The sequence below is a fragment of the Chlamydotis macqueenii genome, chromosome 1, assembly GCF_036417535.1.
Source record: "Chlamydotis macqueenii isolate bChlMac1 chromosome 1, bChlMac1.mat, whole genome shotgun sequence".
Lineage (NCBI taxonomy): Eukaryota > Metazoa > Chordata > Aves > Otidiformes > Otididae > Chlamydotis > Chlamydotis macqueenii.
The window spans coordinates 125,113,409-125,135,980 of NC_141556.1; the positions used below are offsets into that span (position 1 = coordinate 125,113,409).

General features: G+C 35.3%; 1 protein-coding gene across 1 annotated transcript in view; it reads left to right on the forward strand.

Moving 5' to 3' along the window:
• CFAP47 (cilia and flagella associated protein 47) overlaps positions 1 to 22,572 on the forward strand; it is a 315,224-nt gene that overhangs the window by 17,065 nt on the left and 275,587 nt on the right. Inside the window, exons 12-21 of the mRNA XM_086766611.1 lie at positions 848 to 1,037; positions 1,143 to 1,239; positions 2,616 to 2,832; positions 3,504 to 3,748; positions 4,767 to 4,897; positions 6,081 to 6,203; positions 7,580 to 7,711; positions 8,919 to 8,996; positions 9,574 to 9,718; positions 11,200 to 11,294. Of these exons, the coding sequence (XP_086622737.1) occupies positions 848 to 1,037; positions 1,143 to 1,239; positions 2,616 to 2,832; positions 3,504 to 3,748; positions 4,767 to 4,897; positions 6,081 to 6,203; positions 7,580 to 7,711; positions 8,919 to 8,996; positions 9,574 to 9,718; positions 11,200 to 11,294 (1,453 nt within the window). The remainder of the gene's footprint in view (positions 1 to 847; positions 1,038 to 1,142; positions 1,240 to 2,615; positions 2,833 to 3,503; positions 3,749 to 4,766; positions 4,898 to 6,080; positions 6,204 to 7,579; positions 7,712 to 8,918; positions 8,997 to 9,573; positions 9,719 to 11,199; positions 11,295 to 22,572) is intronic.

Genomic DNA, 22,572 nt, shown 5'->3' on the forward strand with positions numbered 1-22,572 from the left:
GCAAGAGAACTAATACTTTAAATGTTAAGTTTGCAAGACCCATTATTTAAAAACTAGCAATGCCAGTGGAATATTCTTGTGATCTCAATTTATTTTGCTCTATGTGTATACATCATGATTCAGACAAGGCCTGAAGAGCTGGATTTATTTTTATGCATGCACATGATGTATGGTTTTCTTTAAAGGAACTGGTGGTGTATAGTGGGTGAACTGTTGTATATATGACCATAACACATATATTCAAGGTATATTGTGTGAGAAGCAAGAACAGAAATTAAAATTTCACAGCTATCAGATGAATTTCACTGTTACTATCAAACATAGCAATAATTTTTCTGAATACTTGATATTAAACATCCATGTAAGGTCTCTGGAAGTTTCAAATCTTTTGGTTACAAGTGAAATTGATTGATTGGAGATGAACTTTGACCAAAAAAAGTTAATTGCTCTGAAAATTAGGCTATAAGTGGTCCAGTTCAGGCAAATACAATTAAAGGGTGCTTTGTAATCTTGGCATTGGCTAACTTTTAAGTGCTTGACTTTACAACTTAATTGTTCTTTTAGAGGTATTTTAGACATGTTATAATAGTTATTTTTTTGGTAGCATATGCTTGCAACTTATTTAGCTAAGCAATTGCCACAAATGTGCCACAGATGTGCCAGAACAATACAATAAAAGACTTCTCAAGGCATTTTTTTTTGTACTTGAGATTTTTTAAAATAATGAAATATTCCTGTTTAAAATATTAGCTATTATGTTTAAAAATCTTAAATAGTTTAATATGTAGAAAATGGAATGCTCAGAGTTCTAGTTTTCCATATTATTTTTTTTTCCTCTCCCCTATAGGCAGTTTTATATTCTTAATAATTCTGTGAACATAGGCCTTAAACCAGCTGAAGGGCTTGTATCACCAAAGATCTCAATCACAGATTTTCACAAGGAGAATCTACAATTTGAAATGCTTCCTTTAGATGAGAATTGCCTATTAACAAGTCAAAAATTGGCAGCAATTGGTTCTAAATCTTCAATTAAAGAAGTAAGTTAAATGCTTGAGTAGTAATGTAAGCATAATGTGTTTACCATGTAAAAAACCACAAGAATTTTGATTCTGCTCTGAGGAGATGTCTTGTGCTTTTCACAGATTTGGAGTGGGCTTAGTGCTATGCCATCTTCTACCCAAGAGAAGGAAGAATGTAGTCTAACTTTGACACCCAAGCAGCTTCATCAAATACTCATTGGTAAAATTTTTTATTTGGTAACTAAATGCATATAGTTGTTACAAAAGCACTTATTCATTTTTACACCATTTATGTTCATAATTGTTCACCCTAAATAGAAAATAGCTTAATTTAGTGGTAGCTTGATATCCACAGTATTGTTTAATGAAAGCTTTGTACTTCTCAGAAAATACTGAAATACAATTGGGTATGAACATGTAAAAGGACTACTTCCTTTAAAGACTGCTCATAGTACAGTCTATTCTAGAGAAATCGTAGAATCATAGAATGGTTAGAGTTGGAAGGGACCTTCAAAGGTCATCTAGTCCAACCCCCCCTGCAGGGACATCTCCAACCAGATCAGGTTGCTCAGAGCCTCAGCCAGCCTGGCCTTGAATGCTTCCAGGGATGGGGCATCCACCACCTCTCTGGGGAACCTGTTCCAGTGTTCTACCCTTATGCCGTGTTATTGGATAGTATCTGGACCAACAAGATTCATGGAAGTGTTCAGAATATTCCTGGGAATTAACAGTGAACAGTGATATCCCCAAAAAGTAAAACTTCTTCAGGATCATCCTTCAAAATCTTTTCAGTAGAATTCTCTGTGATGGGGAGTAACACCTTCTAAAGTATGTGAGGGACTCATCTATTAACAAGACTTGGTACTAAAACCGTTCTATGTTAGGCTCAATTTTTCTTACGTAAAATTATTTAGCAGCCAAGTGAAATTTTTCAGTACTTTCTGGACTTTTTCTATTTTCAGTGAATCCAGAACTTGAATAGTGTAACTGTGCATACTGATACACTTGAGGAAAGGTAGAATAAGATAAACATATTAATACAAAAAGAACTTAGAGTTTTGTAAGATGGTTGATTAGTGCCATGAGCACTAAAGTTTGCAGACCAGCAAAAAAAAACCAAAAAACAACCTGATGACAGCAGTAAATAAAGCGATGAGATAATTCTGTCACCATCAGATTACATGGGTTATTAAACCAAATGGTCACACATCAGGGAGCAAATAAATGGGTTAAGTGTATAAACTCTCAGTGAATTGCTGGTTTTATAGCCATTTAAATATCTAATTAATAAAAAGAAGTATTTATGATAAATGCCTTTAGTATTTAGCTCATTGCTTTTCCTATTTCAATAGATGGCTAAAATAGAATTAAGAAATAAATGTTGGTGCTGACTTTAGAGTTGTACTACTGAAAACATTCACAGAACATGCATGGTATTTACTCCCAAATTTTAGTTGTTCTGCTACAGGATTTTTCTAGCTGACTAATCCTGTAATTTGAGGAACTGAAATGTTTTGTTCATGTTTTAGTAGTTATCCTTCCTTACATTAACTTTTACCTTTTAATGTTGAAGATCTTATTTCTTATATATTCCAGGTCCTTCTACAATGGATTTTGGTGATGTTTGTGTATATTCTACAACAGCCAGGAAACTGTACATCATCAATAACTTGTTAGTCCATATATGGATACAAATTGAGATTGAAATTGATGAATTACAGCAGACGAGTCCATTGTCTCAGGTGGTGCCTCCTCTTACAAAGACTCATATTCCAATTGTATTCGAGACAAGAACTCTTGGAATGTTTAAAAGGTAACGCTTCTTATATCTGTCTCTATTTACATATTTTCTTCACAGGAGTAGAATAAAAAAAATGACTGGTTTAAACTCAGTGTAATTATGGTTAGTGTTAATGGTGTACACTAATTTCTGGTGATACTGCAATAATTCGTGCAGTTTTGTCTTGCAAAATTTTGCTCTTAAAGTAATCTTTCTCAGGGTTTAAAAAAACCCAACAAACCATCCTGTCAAAAGCCTGTATAGCCACAAGTATATCAGGGAGTAAAGTTTGCTGTTACAGTGTATTTGTTAGGATAAATTTTATGGAAAATACTGTGCCCTTTCGGGCAAAGTGTTGCATCACTGCATCTATACTCAGGTCTTTTGATGCACCTCACAGGTAAATGTATAGCAAAATGTTTTCTAGCCTTCTGTTATGGAGATGGAACCCTCACCTCACTAATGCTGTTAAAATGACTGTATGAGGTTGATCATCCTTTGGGAGAAATGCTTTTCACTTTTGACATGATGTAAGTTGTAAGCAAAACAATTTCAAATTGCTTCCTCTTGTCAGTCTTAACTGTGTGTTCACATTCAATTGTTTGATTAAGTATTTTCTTGCTAATTGTATTTCACATAAATTTTACTCTGACTACAACATAAGTACATAAAAATATTGATAAATACGTATTTTTATGTTACAGATCTTTCACTTACACAATAAACAACCAACACTTTGGGCATGTGCTGGTAGTTGCAAAAGCAGTGTCTCTTGAACTTGAGCTGTCTACGACGGAACTGATTTTAAATCCTGTTCCTGGCTACCTAGCAGAGACAGAATTTAGAACAACTATCAGGGTATGCAATCCCAGAAACCATCCTGCCTGCTTTACCTGGAAACCTATAATTACAGATAGAGGAACCGCATTTTCTATACAGCCAACCAAAGGTATAATATGCAAGTACAGTGTGTCCGCATGTATTTTTAATGCCAATAATATTAAGTAAGATAAACATTCAACTGATGTTATAAACTGTATTTTTTAGATTTGGGTCATTATTGGTGTATCCAAAAGTTGTATCAGATCAGAGTGTTAATACCACAGCAACTCTCCCTGTATAAGCCCTACCCTGAGTGCATACTCAGTCTGGTTCATTGTTTTTATGTCGAGCCAGCAGCACTTACCTAACCATTTTTCTTAGCACAGATTGCTGCTATTTCAAAAGTGAGGCAGCTATTTAATGGCAGTTAGCAATATCATACAGCTCATCAGGACAGGAAATTTTCCAAAAGCACTGTATGAATGAAGCTGCTAAGAAGTTGATGTAGACAGTCTGACATACATGGAATTCAATCTGGGATTAGTTTCTACTTGCGTTCTGGATCAATATTTGCTAGAACTATGTGAGGCATTAGCTTGTACCTTTTTTCCTTTGAAAGATAGTGTTCTGCAGGAGTATGATGGAGCTCCATTATTAAAGAACTAACTATTAACTGAATTGACATTACACAGTTCAAACAAAATTTGACTGGATCAGGAGCTTGGTGTGCTCTAATTCTTGAGAAAAGATATTTCTGTGATACGAGTTCAGACTCAATTGCAAACAGGAAAATATATATGGTCTTTACCAAAGTTGTTCTATAAGAAGAATAGAATGTTCTTTTATTTTTTTTTTAAATGTCGACTATTTGGGTAATTCATGGCTAAAAAAAAAACCAAACAATGAACTTTAAGTGTGTTTTACTGCAAGATACTAATAAACAGATTATGCAAGTGTCATGAGAGTTCAGAAACTAATTTTACTTAATTCAGCATACTGTTCAACACCTTTGAAATGTGGGCTTAGTCTTCAGTAATAGAAGGTCATTTCACTTGATTGTGCTTATGTTATTTCTAATTATACAATGTAATTTTATAATTGTACACCTGTATGCTATAATGTGTAAATTATGCACATTTATTTAGGCTTTGTGGAGGCCTATAGAGATCTGGAGTGTGAAGTTGTTTGGCATCCAGGGTTCAGCTCTCCAGAAGCAGGAGAATTCAATTTGTGTGTGCGTAAAGGAAACACAACTAAGTTGAAATGTTTTGCAAAGGTAACAATTCATACAGCAGATTTAGAGAAGCAAAATTTGTAGGTTTTTTAAACAAGTAATATCGTAAATATTTATTTCTATTATCATGTATTCAAAAAATATTTTCATTTCATATGGCTTCCATTTGGCATGTTTAACAAAATAAAATTGCTCCACAGACATGATGGGGAAGGCATGACAAAGAATTTGCCTTTTTATTGCTTTTGAAGTGTCATATACTACCTTTGGCGCCACAACTTAGTGGTCCTTATATAAGGACCTAATATATTACGTGGTAATTGTTCTTCTTGGGTCTCTTAGTTTAGCCAAACAAAGGTTGACAGGTGGTATGATAGTTCTTTTTATATATATTCAAGAGATATATATCAAAGTGTGTGTGTGAAGACATGTTTCAGAGCTTCAGGGTAACAACAGGCTGTAATGTAATTTTGTATTGTTATTTGAACATATTTGATAATTTGAGAAGCAATGTTCTGGATGGTCTTCTAAACAGTGAAATTCAGCTTAGGTTAATCATTTGTTGTCTTATGTTACATGCCAGGGAATATGAAGGAAACAGATGTGTGGGGTGTTTTGTTTGGTTGTTTTTTGTTGTTGTTGGTTTTTTTTGTTTTTTTTGTTTTTTTTTTTTTTTACTGTATTCTACTGGCTGCGTGCTCTAGAACTTCCATTTTGGGAGCCAAGAAAACTTTTCTCTTCCTTCAGATGTGCCTGCTTTCTCTTCTACTTTTTTTTCCCCCATTAGCTTTTTTCTTTTCTTCTTCTTTTGAAGCCTTGGAAATTACCATATGTAAACTAGGATGTGTGTAAATGAAAATATTAGCATTTCTACTGCTATTAAAATCTCTGAAGTATCTTGCCCTGATCACACATTTAGGATTAAAAAAATCATGGAGATTGTGCTGTTAAATTAAATGTAATTAAAACATTTTAATTTGTCTTGAAATTAGGCCAGAAATATCTCTGGGGTTGTCTCTGTTCACTTTGGATCTAGATAAGTTCAATATATTGAGTAAATCTTGTCTCACATTTAAACTGTATTTGTCTAGTTGAGTACTTCCAATTTATGCATTTCCACGAGCATATTAGCTCATTATGTAATGAAAAGAAAATTGGACTGAATTATTTATTTGTACTTAGTAATATCTTATTTAGTTTGCTTCTTTTCTCTTCTTTTTTATAGCTTGGTACTACTAAAGTTCAGTTTGTGGAACGAAGGATACGCTTCAATCATAGTCCACTGGGGTTATCTACTTGTAAGACAGCTGTTCTTCAAAACATAGGACACAATCATGCATACTTCCAAGTAAGCTAAAATTATTTTTAGTGTATTTAATTTCTTGGGGTGGGGAGAAAGAAGGGAGTTCATCCTATCAGATCGTGTTACAGTTTTGTGTTCTCAGTTATTAGATACACATCTGCTTACGTTTTTGTGTGGTTTTCTGAAGAAACAAGATTTGTGTGAATAGGAATTCTGTCCTTCTGTCATATTTGGATTGATGGCTAGATGGACTGACGACAAGCAAAGTGGTAATAGTCTAAAACATTCTGGAAGTTTCATGAGAAACAGTGGTGAGGGTAGAACCCCATGTTGGTGTACTCTATGAAAAAGCAGTTACAACTTAGATGTTTTTATATTTTGAGAGACAGAGCAAACTATCTAGTCATCCTATGCGTGCTGGTGCATGCATAGAACCAGACCAGTCATAGCAGATGTGATTGCCAGACTAACATCTGAGAAGAAAATAGGCTGTATTATGAATTGGATAAGAGATGAGATGGATGCCAGAGTGGGTAAAGACACAATACACAAATTAGTAGGAAACCTAACCTTGTTAGTTCTCCTGATCACAGAATAATTTTCTGTATTTATTTAGTGAAGCAAAATAATTTTCAGTACTAAGAAACTTGATTAATTTATTTTGATTTGTACCATATTTCTCTGTTTATCAACTGAGCATTGTAATAGCAAGTATTTTTACTACACTCTTGGAGGATGGGCCTGAAAGAATAAAATCAGCATAATCAATAAGACAAACAAACTATCCTCAGCCATTTAAGCCTCCACAATTACTCTTAAGCTGAGACATGGTTGGTTGGTCTTAGTCATTATCACTTATGTAGCTATATTTTAAATAGCTATCTGTTTGGAGTGTGTTAGAGGAGAACAATCTATTTTAGCCTTACTAATTGTGGGTAAAGTGAATATTTGCTCCTAGTAATATTACTGAACTTTACAATATTAGGATCCCGTGTCCCGTCTTGCTGTGAATGGCAAAAAAGAAATGATGAATTTATCTGTCACTGAAACAATGCTTTGTAGAAAATTCTGGAGATTTGCTAGATAGCAAGTCTTAATTTTCATAACTTCATGAAAACAACCCAAAGACTAGAATGGGAAATTTCCAACTGGTGTGCAAGAATTATTTCATAGTAAAAACTGACAGTCATCATGTTTAGGAATCTGTTACTTTATTTTGTTTACCTGTATTTTTGCCCCAAATGTCTAAGTCCAAGTTAGCATTATAGATTATGAAGGTTCTCCTTGTAAGAATATAACATCTTCATGCTAGATATAATGATATTAAAAAAAAACCAAACCAAAACAAAACCCAAAACAAACAAAAACCCCAAACCCCCACGTTTTTCAGTATTATTAACGTTTCATGTTTGTGTTTGAAGGTTCTTGATACAAACCCACTGCCTGGAATGATGATCACCCCTTCTGAAGGGGTGCTACCTGTGGGAGGCCAAGCTGATCTCAAAATCTGTTTCACTCCGAATACAAAAATGAGATTTGATACAAAAGTGGAGGTATTCAAAACTGGAAGAATTTGTCTTTTGAGTGTTGTGTTGTGTGTTTATGTATGGAGTTGTGTGTACTTTTGAGCATCTTTTGGATTTTTATCTCCAATATTCTAATGCTTTTTAAGAAAAAAAAAAAAAGAAAAACGCTTTCTTATAGTAGTTGATGGCTTCTGTAACCTATTCTGTTATTTTGATCTCAGACCTGCTCTGAAGGATCAAAACAGCCTCACAGTTTGAGCTGATTTGTATTACACCATTGCCAAACTTTTGAAACTAATGTGCGATTGTCTTCAGAAGGTCATGTAGATAAATCTGCAGTGTTTTATGATCTATAGAAAAGCAAGACTGGAATACTGCAGTGTCTTAAATTTCTTGACTTCTTTTTGTGGTCATCTCAGAGACAGATTTACTAGAAGTTTTGATTTGATAATAGGAGTGCAATAAATATCTAATCTTATTTTGTTTTCTGCATGCCTGCTTCCTGAACTTGTCCTTGGTCAGATAAGTGAGAATGGAAAAAAGGGTGCTATCATGGGGCTGATCTTTGCTACCTTTTCTGATTCTAATCCTGGATTCTTCATCTTCTGTGGCTGCCTGTGTTATGCTTGCTAAACCTAGTATCCGTTTCTTCTTTCCACTTCTAAAACAGATTTAGCATTGCTTAGAACAATAGTGTCTACTTTGTACCAGCACCTCCATCCATCAATTTGTGTTGTAGTATGCTTTACAATCATCACAGTCACTGAATACCTCTAACCCATCCACTCAGCTCTCTCCCGATGGAGAAAACTGTTCATTCTGGTGATACAGCCTCCTGCAACATTATTTTTATCTGCAGGAGACTTTCCTAAAACTTGTTTGTTTGTTTTTTTTACTTGACAACTGTGACTATCCTAGATATGGCATGCAACAGAGGGGTGTTTGGTTCTTTTTTGTAGCCACATCTCACTGGCATCTGTATACATATATGTTCTAGAAGATGAAGGCATTTACTTTACCTCTTTGTATTTCCATAACAAAATTATATTACAAGGGTACAGTTATTTTGATACTTTTATTATAAATTATGTTGAATATCTCTCCCCACTCTATATTTGTGGGGTAGGTTTGTTGGGTTTTTTAATTTTTTTTTTCATGTAATTATGACAGATTTGGTGAGATAGTTATGTTAAAATGACCTTGTCAACAATGATACTGTTTTCCACTCACTTAGGTAGCAGTGCGAAATTCAGGAGTACTATTGCTTAGAATTGCTGGATTTGTAGAGATTCCTGAAATAAACATTGATGTGGTAAGTATGAAGAAATTGTAGCAATTGGTAAGATTGATAATGTTTTGCTTTATCTCAATGTCAAAGTGTCTCATCCCTACTTCATATTTTTCATTTTTTTCCTATACTAACTTCCTGAGAAAACTAACAAAGAAGAACTTAGGAAAAGAAATTAAAAACTAAATGGACATATAACCGTTGCACTAAATGATAGCTGACAGCTTTAAGTTTTGAAGTTGACGATCTGGAAAAACTATGTTAAAAAGGAGAGAGTTCTTTAAGATAGTTATAGAAAAAATGCAATAAGGGGAAAAGTAATCCACCGATCTGTTTACTGAACGATAAAAACTTTCCTGATGGCGTAACTGTACTTATGTATTGAATTCTAAACTGTTGTGTTTTATGTCCTGGGAAGATTTTAAAGATATGGATTATAAGGATATAATAATAAGGATTATGCAAGACAATTGATTAACCAAGACTGTTATTGTGAATCATTGAACAGTTATATTTTTCACATACTGTCCAATTATAAACTTGACTTCACAGTGCTTGAATCCTTTTTTTTTTTTTTTTTTCTTCTTCTTTAAACTTACAGGAACTATTTGACTTTTGTGGTGTTTATGTTGGTTCTACAAAATCAATTCCCTTTCTGCTGCAGAACAAAGGACATGCATGTACCAGAGTGGAGTTTGATTTTTCTAAGTATAAGGAGTTTAAATTGCATGCTAATGACCATTCAGGTATGCTAAGAGAAAATCTGTCAGACTACTTCTGATATACACATTTTCTAATTTAAGAAAACCTAAAGCAATTATTTAAAAAGTGCTGCTTGATATAATTTAAGGTAAGACATTTTGGTTTGCCTGTAAAGTGACACCTGCCGAAAATAGGTATTTGGAAAATGGCAGGTTCCCCCACCCCCTTTTTTTTCCCCCTATAGTAGCTAGGGTATGTTTTTTTTTAAAAAAATGTTTGAATATGCTTTCACTAGTTAAAATTAAAAAAAAAATCAACGGTACTAATTTCCTACTCATGGGCTTTTACTGATTGTTTCAACAATGTTTACCCTTCAGTTAATCGATCATCAGTATAAGTACCTGGACTTCTCTTTTTCCTAGGGGTACAGGCTGTCTGCAGGTTAATCATAGGACCTCTGTTCTGCATGATACCCAACACAGAATGACATTCGGACAATATGTGGAATTAGATTGCTGTTCTTTGTTTCTTGATAGAACTAGTAGAGATTCTTATCCTTCACTCATTGTTGCTCATCCCTTTTCTACTTCAGTCCTGGCATCTCCTTTGCTGTTTCAACATCTTTATTCATGAGAGAATTTTGCAGCTATGCTTACATGGCCTCTTGGCCCTGTGAGCTCAGGAAATCAGGAGTCTTTCTTTTGCAAGACAGTATTATAATATTTAGTTGTATCTTTATGTAGAACTGTATGTGGATGATGACAAAAAATGATCTGACAAGAATCAGAGAGGTTTTTTTACTATGCGGTAAGTGGACTTCAAAGGGTCTTAGTTGATCGTCTTAACTTGGAAGAGAACAGTAAGACCATCTACAACAGGCAACTAATGAGCATGGGAATCGACGCATTGCACATGATTTCTAGATCAGAGTTTGTGCTTGAAAAAAGTAATGTGACATCCAGTTAGGTCCAGTGTTGTTCAAATAGTGAATACTGGAGGAATACTGATCCTGGTATTCCAGGATGAATACTGATCTTGGAGGAGTTTTACCTTGTTTATTGGAAACCCGTGCTTCTGCCAGTGCCTTAAAATTGTACATGAAAGTCTGAAAAATGAAGGAAGCCTCACTGCTAAACTTCTGTAGGGTAGATTATGCCTAAAAGTAATTGAGAAAAACAGTTTCAGACAACTATTTTTCTCCCTGTAGTATTAATTTTCACTAGTTAACTATTTTGCCAAATGCTTTTATTCAAAAGTAAATTACAGTAGGTTTTTTTTTTCTGAAATATTGTGTTCTCCCAAATCAATAACTTCAATAAAAGTTGCTGATGATTAACACTTCTCAAAATTACCTTTGGAATCCTTACGAGAAATACTATATTCATTTGTAAATTTGTGAGGAAAGTTTACCATACAGATATGTAGATACCTTATGTTGGAAATCACTTTGAAGTACTGCAACTATTACAAAGTTGACATTTATTGTAATAACATCTGTGATTTGATTCTGAATTTTGTTTTACAGTGATTGACTGCTGTTCTTCAAAGCCTCATTTGTATTCAGTTAACTTAAAGGGAAAGTCAGCTTTGCAATGCTTCTTGTCCTTCATGCCAAAAGAGGTAGGTTTATGCGGTAGTGGTGATTATACTAAATTAAAATAATGCTCTCTGATATTTCTAGTGAAAGAATGTAGACATTTTAGATGCACAATTTAATGTATGCAATAGTTTTATAACAGTAATCCAATTCTTAAGAAAACAGGTTCTGAAATAACCTTTATATACATTTTGCTGCTTTCCTTAAATGTTTGCATACACAAAGAAAACACACTTTCTCAATGACTTAAAAATGGAACAGGTATAAACTTAAATTGAAATGTCATACCACACATTCATTAAATCATTCAACAAAATGGCAGCCATTTTCTCTTTGCAGCTATTTGTGCTTTAGATGACCAAGGGACTGCAAAAGCAGAGGAGTTTTATGCGTCATAAAGACTGGCAAAGTTGCTTTCTGATTGAGCTATTTGAGGGAAATAAATTAAAGATATGAGACTTGATGGGTTACTATTACGTAAAGAAAATAACGTTTTGCTTGCAGCAGGTGTCAATAGAGAGTGCTATAGCAAATTTTAAATCTAAACCTATTGAACAATGCTTTAGAAATTGAGAGTTTGAGGTTTCCACGTATTTTTAGAACGATGAACTGAAAGAAAACTTAGTCTTTGTTATTATTAACCAGTTTCAGAACAAGCAGCTGGAGACTTCTACAACATGTAAACCTGTTGCATTAGCTGCATTTTTACCGTAAAGAATTAAATGTATATCAGAGATGACGCGTCTTTGAAGGGTCAACAGTATTCTTTTTTCACTTTCCACTCTCCTTTCTAGCACTTTTATTTTTTTGAGTAAAAGGGAATTATTTTGTTCAAAATATCTTTCAAAAAATATTTGTACATTACAGACTGTTTCTGGTAACACTGTGATTTTCTTTCTCTTATTACAGTCAGCTTAGATTCTGTGTACACGTGGAAGCTATTGTGAAGTAACTGATAGTGTGAATGTATAGCACATTCACTACTCTGAGATGATTTTTACTGACAAGAGCATGAGTCAATAAATTAATAAAAAAATAGCTATTTCAAACCAAATTAATTTTCTCCTATAGCATAACAGGCCTTGAGGTTAGGGGAGAAGCAGTAGATGTCATATCTTTAAGTATCTTGACGCTATCTGATGCAACATTTTCCTAAGCAAGGTAGACAGATTTAGACGAGACTAGTGTTAGGAAAGTAGATAATTGTTTGCAAAGTGATATGTCTGGAATATCACTGATGACCTATTGTCAAACTGGAGAAAAACTCACAAAGGAAAAATGCTGACATTCTCATTTATGTAGGAAGGGTCAATAATAGAAATGCAGGACTAGAAAATGCTGTTGGAGTAATCTGTGTGTATGGTATTGTAGATTACAAGCTGAACAAGAATTAAGAGTAGAGACAGACACCATACTGATTTATATAAATGGGAATAATGTTAGTAAAGTAAGTAAAATATTTTTTTCTAATCAGTGCTCATAACACGTCAGCTGGAACACTTTTTCCATTTAGTATGCCATGGTTAAAGAAAGAAGTGGGAAAACTTGCTTGGAAAGAAAGTCCAAAAGAAAGCAATGGAAATGATCATAAGTCCAGAAAGCACGAACTGTGTAAAAAATGGAACTAACTTCCAATATTTTGTGGAATATAATTTATATATGCTTGTTCACTGCAGTAGGTAGATAATGAGTAGTGGGTTAAATTATGCCAGTGATTAAATATAAATGAGATTAGATATAAAACCCATTGTAGAAAAGAGAATGGAATATTAGAATAAATTACCAACAAGGTATCTCCATAATTGGAGATGCTTAAGTAGGGGTTGGACAAGCATCACCAGAAATGCCTCACTCAAAGGGACAAATAATCTGTCAGATAATCACATTTATGCATTGTAAAATCATATTCTAACAGATTGTTGTTGCTCAAAAGACAAAATTCTGGCCTCACTAAAGCCAGTGTTAAGGCTCTTGGTAATTATAACAAAGCTTCTTAATAGCTGTCTCTTGCTAAGTATGAAACTCAAACCAGTTGAACAATAATTAATACAAAGGAATATAGATTTTTGTCTTAAAGTGGTGAAATCAAAATGCAGAAAGGCTAGCTTCCCTTATAAATAAAAAGTAGTAAATAAAATAGGGTAGGAATAGAGAAAAGATTTATTGAACTTTTAATGAGTAGGTGTGTATTATTACTGTTCTTACAGCCAAGCTTCTAAATTTAACTGTTTTGATTTTTATTTTACCAGTGAAGTCCTGAGATGCATATTTCATTTACAAAAGCAACATGTTGTAACAGCTTTCTCTTAAAGAACATTTTTCAGTTTAAAATCATAAAGATTCAACAACATTTTAATTTTTCTTTGTTTTAATTGAAAGATTGTCAACAGAAATAAGAAACAAAATGCTGCTTCATGACTGCCAGTTGGCTTCTAGTAAGCCATAGATATAACACTAAATGGAGAAAGTAAATTGTTGCTAAAATTGTAATGGCCTTCTGTAACAACATTCCAAATCTCTCAAGTTTCCATTCTTTCCTCTTTTTGATTTCGTATAATCTGATTACTTTGGAATAGAATATACTTACTTTTGAGGAGTTCACTCTGTGAATTAGATGGGAACAAGGTAATGATGATATGACTAATACTTAGCTAAGTTAAGCTAGTGGGTAATTTTTTTTTTTTTTACTGCTTCAGCATCTATTCAGAAAATTTAGTTAGGAATTCTGTAAAAATAGAATGCCAGAAATGTACTTGCTTAAAAAATGATAAATAGGGTCCAGAAATACTAAAATAAGGTCTAGCAATATTGTTCTATGGATGATACAAGGGGGTGTACTGTGTGTAAGATTTAACATGTAACAATAGTTTAACTTCCAAGGCCTCAATTTAAATTTATTTTCATAAAACAATTTTACTTGTCTTGTCAAGTATTTAACAGAGGTATTTCTAATCTACACTGTAGATGCTTTTTTTCCTTTTTTTTTCTTTAATCTCAGTAGCTATAAGTACAAAATTGTGTATAACATCTAAAATACATACGTATTGATGGGATCCATAACCTGAAATCTGACAGCTCTGTTCTCGCTTATGGCACTGGATTTCTTGGATGATAGCACTGCTGTGCAAAGTGATTCTTTATTCTCCACTGTAGTGGAAAAGAGTGTCGTGGAAAGTCAGTCACCCCCCTTACAGACTAGTGAAGTATCAACTCTCTAAAATCCTAAATGCTCCCCGACTCAATTTTCAAAACAGGGATTTTATTTGCCTCCTGGTACTCTATTTCCCATTGTCAGAATTGAGCTCTATTACTATTTTCTTTCCTTGTCAAGTTGCAGGATGGATTAAGAATAGAAATGTTGCTACTGTTACTGCTGAAAATTCAAGTGATTAACTAAATTAATATTTCTGAAAACTGCTGAAATAGCAGATGGCTCTTTATGTTTAATTGCACTTGTCATCTGAATTACTGATCAGTATTACTGTTTGTTAGTGATGAGCATCTCCAATTGTCATTTGACACTGGTGGTATGGTAACCTAACTGAATACAAGGTTATACCAGTTGGTAGTCTGCTTTGATTATGATATAAATCTGTAAAAACAATAAATTCTTACATTTGACTGGATCTATTTTGTGATTGCTCTTCTTAAATATATATATATATGTATATAAGAAAACAATCTGTACAATATATTGCATCTATTGATTACTCTCTACAGAGTTTTCTGATGTCATCCTTTTTTAATTTTCCAAACTCTGGGTCTAAGTATTTTTCCAGTCTTGGGAATAATTTTTGGCCAACAAAACAACTTCCTGAAGTAATAAAGAACTTCAAAAAGGAAATTTTCCTGGGGCACCTTAAACCTCAAAACCAACTAATAAGTTCTTTAATGAAATGTATTCATTTCAGTTTCCCTGTCTCTCCACATGCTCACAGTCTTTTTCTCCCTTTGCCCTCAGTGCTGGGTAAGCTCACTGTACAACCAGTGCTTCCTTTCTGCTCCAAGTTTGTTACTGCCTGCCTGTCAGTGGGCAGCTTACTTATTGCTAGGCAAGGCGGGCCTGAATACACTTGCAACTTCCGACCCGCTGATGGTCACACATTAACATCACGGAGAGTTAGTGCAGCGCTGATAGCTGGCAGCAATAGCTCTGACTAACATTAAATGAAGTTAAGTTTGAAAACTAAATGTGTTGCTCAGTATGGCATGACTAACAGAAGCATCTGGAAGTATATGTACTCCCCAAGATGGTTTAGCTTTAATTTAATTCCTGCAAAGTAGAATAATAATAAAATGCATAGTTCTGTTAAGAAAGTGGTCCAGGTACCAGCATCTCTTATTGTGATCAGAAACTCTCAGTAGTTACTGATTCTTAAAACATTCCCCATGGGATCTGAGTTCTTTATCAGTCTCCTTCATCTAGATTTCCCCCTTTTCTCACCAGATTTCTTCCTTTTCTTTCCTGACTTTCCAGTTTTGGAAAAAACTCTAATCTTTATATATCGAGCTTCCTGTATTCAGGTTTCATGGTTGCAAGTACTGTTTCCTGCCTCTGCAACTGAGCAGCTGTTTCTGTGCTCTCATCACCATTTTCTGAACAACTGCTCTTACCCAGCTTACCTCCCAGCTGCTACAAACCTTCTGTATACCATCGAGTCGCATTCGTTTCTGTCCGCCTTCTGGTTCTACTAAAAACTTCCTGCTGTTGTTGTGGTCATTACTTACAACGCTACCCTATAAACCAACAAAACCCCACTACATTGATGTTATTGCTAAGAAAGCAGATGCTATAACTAAAGAAAAATTAAAATAATTTCGAAGTGTTGATAACAAAAAATCACAAAAGCTTGGAACTATTTTAATACACTTTAAAATTTTATTAAAACTACTTGAATTACTGATGTAAGGTTTCACATAATTTAGTTTTGAATGCAATCTTGAATTCTTCTGCTAAAAATCAGTTTGGCAATAGCTTTTCTTCTACCTCAAAAAGCTTCAAATCAACAAATGAAGTAAATACATAGGAACTCTGAATAGCTCCTACAATTCTCGCTAAAACTTAGTGTATACAAACACATGTGACATCAAAAGACGTTCTTAGGAAGGAAGTATATTGGTATGCTTATAAAATAATATCAAAAACATTTTGAGATCATTCTCCCAGTGTTCTAAGTGGTAAAATGAAGTTGATGCATTACAGATAAGGCTTGGAATGCTGCTAGGACACGGCCTGGCTGTGACTTCCTGTTATTCCAGTGTGGCAGAAGGTGCTAGAGGTGACAGAGCTCTCCACCTCGCTGGAGAGAATTTAACATTAGTGTTTGTTGGCTGTGAAAGTCAAAGCTGTAAGTGAAAGCAGTGCGTGTATACACATATAGATATAAAAATAGGTAAGCTAGCAAATACTTCTTAATGTCATATTTGTATACAGGCTGTATGCTGCCTTATTTTTTGTTTTGATATATTTAACTTGAGAGACACTTCAATTACATTTTAGGTTTTTTTTCATTGCAGTATAAGGAGATTTAGCCAGCTGAATGTCTGATGGGCTAGGCAGGGTTCTCATTTCAGAGCTGAAGAGAATTTTTTTTTCTGGTAATTAAACAAAATCCAACCAAACAAATCAAACAAAAAACCCCATGACTATATGGCCAAATATCCGTTGTAGCTCACTCATCCCTATCCAGAGACAGAGCTAAGAATTATTACTAATAATGTTATTTATTGATTGATTGATTGCTAGCAGTGATTATTTGTGAACTGAGTTTTAAATCATGCTGTCCAAGAACCATAGAAGCATGCCTTTCTGACCACGGCTCTCTTTATGCTACCTGTCCAGGTAACAGTGAGGAGCACTTCATTCCTTTGGTTTTGCACCAAGGAAACAGGCAGCATGTGCTCACTTTAAGTATTTGTGCATCTTTGTTCCTCAGCTGTTCCTGTGTTTCTCCAGGCAGGATGATCTACCTGTTAGCAGCAGTGTCATGCGTGGTCTGGTAAGGAAAGGAAAGTAGGCAAAGCTAGGTGCAGAATTGTACTGCTTCAAAATGGCCTTTGTGTGGGTGTGGGGTTTTTTGGTGTTTTTCTGTTTTGTTTTGCTTTGTTTATTACCCTGCTGGAAAAGAACAAATTTCCAGCATCTTGGAAAAAAGACAAAATATGCAGCTGGGTAATAATGAAACCTATGAGGGCCTTTGAGATAAATAGAGCAGGTCCCACCTGTCAGAGGTTATTGCTTAAGTATTATGTAGAGAAGTGACAGGTGGGGTTTTTTTTGTTTGTTTTTATTTTTTTTTGCGGGGGCATTTTTAATTACATACTTTTTTTTTTTTAAGGAAAGAACAGAATTCATGGTGTAAGAAATGAATTCTATGGAAAATCTGCAGCTGTGGAATTACAGGGTATTGCTGGTGCATCATCTCTGACTGTATGCGAGGGAAAGATTTAGTTTTATTTCAGCGTTTTGAATGATGGCTTTGAACACTCGTTACATTACTCATTGTGAAAAGCTACTTATCTGTGATATAAAGCTGGGGAATTTAGACTGCAGGAAAGATTTAAGTGTCTTTTAAGGAAAAGCTCATGTTAAATCTGAGGGGAGGTTGAGAATGTATATTACAGTTGCAGGACATAAACCCTTGGTTTTGCAGATAGGTTTAAATTTGAATCAAGCTAATTTTTTAAAATGTACATTACATTTTCTCTCCTTGTATCGCTGCTGAATTTGTGTGTTGCTGGTGCTATAAAAAAACTTTAAAATCAGCCTTTACACAAAAATTCAATTACTTAATGCTTCAAGATATTTGAACAGTCTGCATGTTATTAAATGATAAATACAAGAGTATTATCCTTTACAAATGCTTTAACTTAATTTTAAGTCATAAATTAGCTTACTGATTTACTTGCAATTCCCTGTGAAGTTGTACTGTAAAAGCAAGTACTGTAATTTTAGGGAGATGTCACATATTCTCTGTGCTGAATAAACCATATGATTCTTGCATTTGACAGCAAAATTTTTACTAATCCTTGAGAATGTGCTGTATTACAATCATAATTAGCAAAATATAAAGCATAAAATGTATTATTGTATTGGGATACTTAGTAAAGATAGAAATGAAGTAATTGCTTTGAAAGTGTTTGTTGAAAATAAGTTTATTTTTTTTTCTACTCTCAGATTCCCCCGCTCAACCTGACAACTGTGCTTGGGTTTGTTTATTTTTTATGCATGAATTTTATATAAAATACCATTTTAATTGTCATGGATGCTGGGATAGGTGTTCTCCCTTTTGCTTCTTTCAGTAGAGTGAGCATTTAGGCCTGAGGCAGGAGGACATTCAGCTATGTTCATTCTCTAATGTTGGGCTTAGAGCTACCATGTACTTGGTATCAAACCTATTTCATAGATTCAGATGAGTTTTGGAAGCAGAGATTTCTTGATCAGACAGATTTCTTAAAATCAACAACTTTTGTTTAGCAATTCTAGCAAAAAAAAAAAAAAAAAGGTGTTTATGTTTTTAAATGCCCTCTAAATGAAAGTTTGCTGGAGTATCAGTTTTATTTAAAGAATTGTTATCTTCTGATGGCAGCTTACACAAGCATGTCCTTTTCTGGCATCCTTTGGAGGTGTTCTATGTGAACGCATATAAAAAAGCTCCTTTGTCTCACGTAACTAGTCTTTTTAAAGCTTCTTTTGAAGTATTTTAATTGCTAAGAATACCACTTCATAGATGACGCCTCCTTTCCAATTAACATGCATAATTAGTGTAAATCAGGACTGGAAAAATATTTATAATGATATAAACAACCCTGAGTGGTTGTGACAGAACTCTCTCTAGGCTGCTACCTTCCTGCCCCTCCCTCCGTTCTCTGCTTTATGAAGTTAAATGCAGCTTCAGAAAAATACCTCAATAGATAAATAACTGTAAAGTATTCATAGATTATTTAAAAAGCAACTGCAAGTCCAGAAATAGTATAAGGATTTATTTTAATATTGTCATAAATTTTTTCAAGTCTATAATCTTACAAGAGAAAATTTTCCATTATGGAGTTTTAAAGATTAAAAACAAATAATATATTTTTTTTCTGAAAATATGTATAAAAATAAAAATAATGATTCTACTTGCAAAGTAAAGTCCTAGAAAAATGAAATTAAGTTTTATTTTTTTTTCAGTAATGTGTGTATGTGTGTGTGTATGTGTATGAATTATATGATTTCTAGGTATACGGAATTTTTAAATAATTTTTCATTTGTAGTACAGGTTAGTTAATGTGCAGTTAATGAGGCAAAGAGTGTATGAATCAAACAAAAGGCCTATGATTTATTCACGTAGTTCAGCCCCGATCGGGACCAGACTACGCAGTCTCTCTCTCGCTCCCCCCACCCTCCGAGAGAATAGGGGGAGATGATATAAGAAAAACAGCTCAAGGTTTGAGATAAGGACAGGGAGAAATCCTTAAAGTTACCGTCACGGGCAAAACAGACTCGACTTGGGGAAAACTATTCATTTATTTCTAAAATTAGCAGGAGAATGAGACAGGGAACAAGATAACCTCCCCCCACCCCTCCCTCTTCCCGGGCTTAACATTATCTCTACTACCTTCCCCCCGAGCGGCACAGGGGGGGGGAAAAGGGAATGGGGGTCGCGGTCAGTTCATCACGCGTTGCTTTACGCCACTGTATCATCGTCGGGGGAAGAACTCCTCGCATTCCTCCTCTGCTCCAGCGTGGGGTCCCTCCCACGGGCCACAGTCCTTCGTGAAACTGCTCTGGCGTGGGTCATCTCTTCCACGGGGTGCAGTCCCTCTAGAACAGCTGTCCCAGCGGGCCCTCCACGGGCCACAGCCTCCTTCAGGCCTCCACCTGCTCTGGCGTGGGGTCCTCCACGGGCTGCAGGTGGATCTCTGCCCCTCCGTGGACCTCCATGGGCTGCAGGGGGACAACCCGCTCCACCATGGTCTTCACCACGAGTTGCAGAGGAATCTTGGCCAGGAGCCATATTACTCCTCCCCCTCCTTCTGAACTGACCTTGGCGTCTGCAGCTGTTCCTCACAACAGGCTGGCAGACGTCTCTCAGGATCCTTTTTACATCTTATTCACTTCTCATCTCCTCTCCACTTCTTGCAGCCGGGCTGGGCCGAGTTGGGCCCAGTCGGCTGCCCGGCGGGAGGCCAGAGGGTGAGGCCTGCAAGGCCCATGAGGCTCGCGCCTCCCCCTCTCTGCCCCCCGCTCAGCTGCTTCACATCTTCTCCTCCTCTTTTTCCTGTTTTCCCCTACTTAAATACGTTATCGCAGAGGCGTTATCACGGGACATTCTGCTACCAATTGGCTCGGCCTTGGCCAGCAGCGGGTCCGCCCTAGGCCCGGCCGAGTCCACTGAACAAAGGGGAGCGACTTCTAGCAGTTTCCTACAGAAGCTACCACCTTAGGCCCCCCCTCACTAACAAAACCAGAACAGTTATATAAATAAATTTCTATGAGTTATGTGGGTTCTGAATTTGCCCATTGTGTTTCAAAGGAAATGTGGTTCAGTGAACATCATGTCCTACATATAGTGAGTTAAGTGAGTGTCTTCCACATATTTGGTTTTGTTTGCCAGTTCTTAGCACATAAAACCTGTGTTGCATAGTAAGACTCAGTCAAATTTTCCTGATAGTGGGGATGAAAACCAAAGTTTTAATAGCTGCTTTGGGAGAGGAATAAAGGGATGCTACATTTTGTTGTCTGACCTAAACATACTAAGTGTAACAGCATTGATGAAGTGCTAGGCTGTACTCTTTTGCATAGCCAATGATGTAATGATATCTATTATAGACTAAGCATTTTAATCTTATAAAACTTTAAAAACTTAGTGTCATTATGTTGCTATATGTGTCATACATGCTAGAGATGGAAGAATTTTCTAGCTCACTTTTTTACTGCAGTTCTTGGCAATGGTGTTTCAAGTGTTAGAATTGCCCACATAGGGAAGTACCTGCTTGCTATAGGGAGCTGCCAAGGCTGGGAGGAATCTCAGAACCTGAGAGGTGCACCGAGACGTGCGTTGCCATCTCTCTGTTCTCCTTGCTGTGACCTATAATGCTTGGAGATAAGTTGATTATTTATGCAGCATTTCACATGTTACACTTCTGAAGAGACGTGCTGAGTACACTATACCCAGTAAAGCAAACTTACACAGCCAAAGGAATGTGGCAGAATTTTTGGATTGTGTCTATGTTGTGACTGTTGTATGAGATGCTTGACCTAGAGAGTCCCCTAAATTTTTTTCTTCTTTCTCTGTGGTATTGGTTCACTTTACAGTTCTCTCTTACATATGTATTTTAACAGCTATCAGGGTAACCAAATACTGATGTATTCAGCTCTATTTGATAAACTTCTCTTATGCTTTTGGAAAAAATTTCAAAAGATTTTTTTTTTAATGGGTTTCACAGCCTTGAAATGCAATGCTTATTACTTTCAACTACAAAAAAAAAGATAGTCAGTTGTTTCTCTATAACTGTAAGGAGCCACTGTTGTTATGACATGAAAGAATATACTTCACACATACTTTGAAGTGAAAGGAACTTCTCACACTATGAAGAGAAGATCCTTTTCAGTCTAATTTTAAATCATGTGGTTTTATGCCACAAAAGCATATTTTAAAGATGTAGGTTGATGAAGTTTTTCATGTGGGTGACTTGAGATACTAAAAATAGAAGAGTATGTAAATCAGATCAGAAGATTTCCACTTAATCTTTGTTTATGACACATCTCCGGGGTATTAGTTACTAAAAAATCTTAAATGGCATTCACCATGTTAATTTTGAAAAGCCAATTCTATGTTATGAAATCAAATAATTATCAGATTTGAAGTATCAATATAAATCAAGGGACTATGGTGATCTCACTAGAAAACTTCCCCTCATCCCGTGCTTTCCTCTTGCTAAGCACAAATACAGAAAATGTTCCACAAGGCTCAGCACACATCTCACGCACCAGGAGTTCGGAATTGTGCGTTACAAACCCTGCTAGAACTCCAAACACTGTACGTGCTGCATACTTGCTTCTCATTATCTAAGCTCTGTGTTGGTTCTGTTACAGATGGATGTGTGCCTCATGTCCTGACTTAGGGCAATTTTTTTTTTTTTTTTGCTTTCCTGTCATTTATGTGTTCTACTCACTACCACATATGTGAAAGTGAAGCATGATACACTATTTTCTGCAGTTTTTGAAAGCTTTTAAATGATTCATAACTTCTTTATATAGCTGGTTTTACTGCAAATTTAAGCAGCATGCAGATTTTGTAGGCCAGATTTATCCAT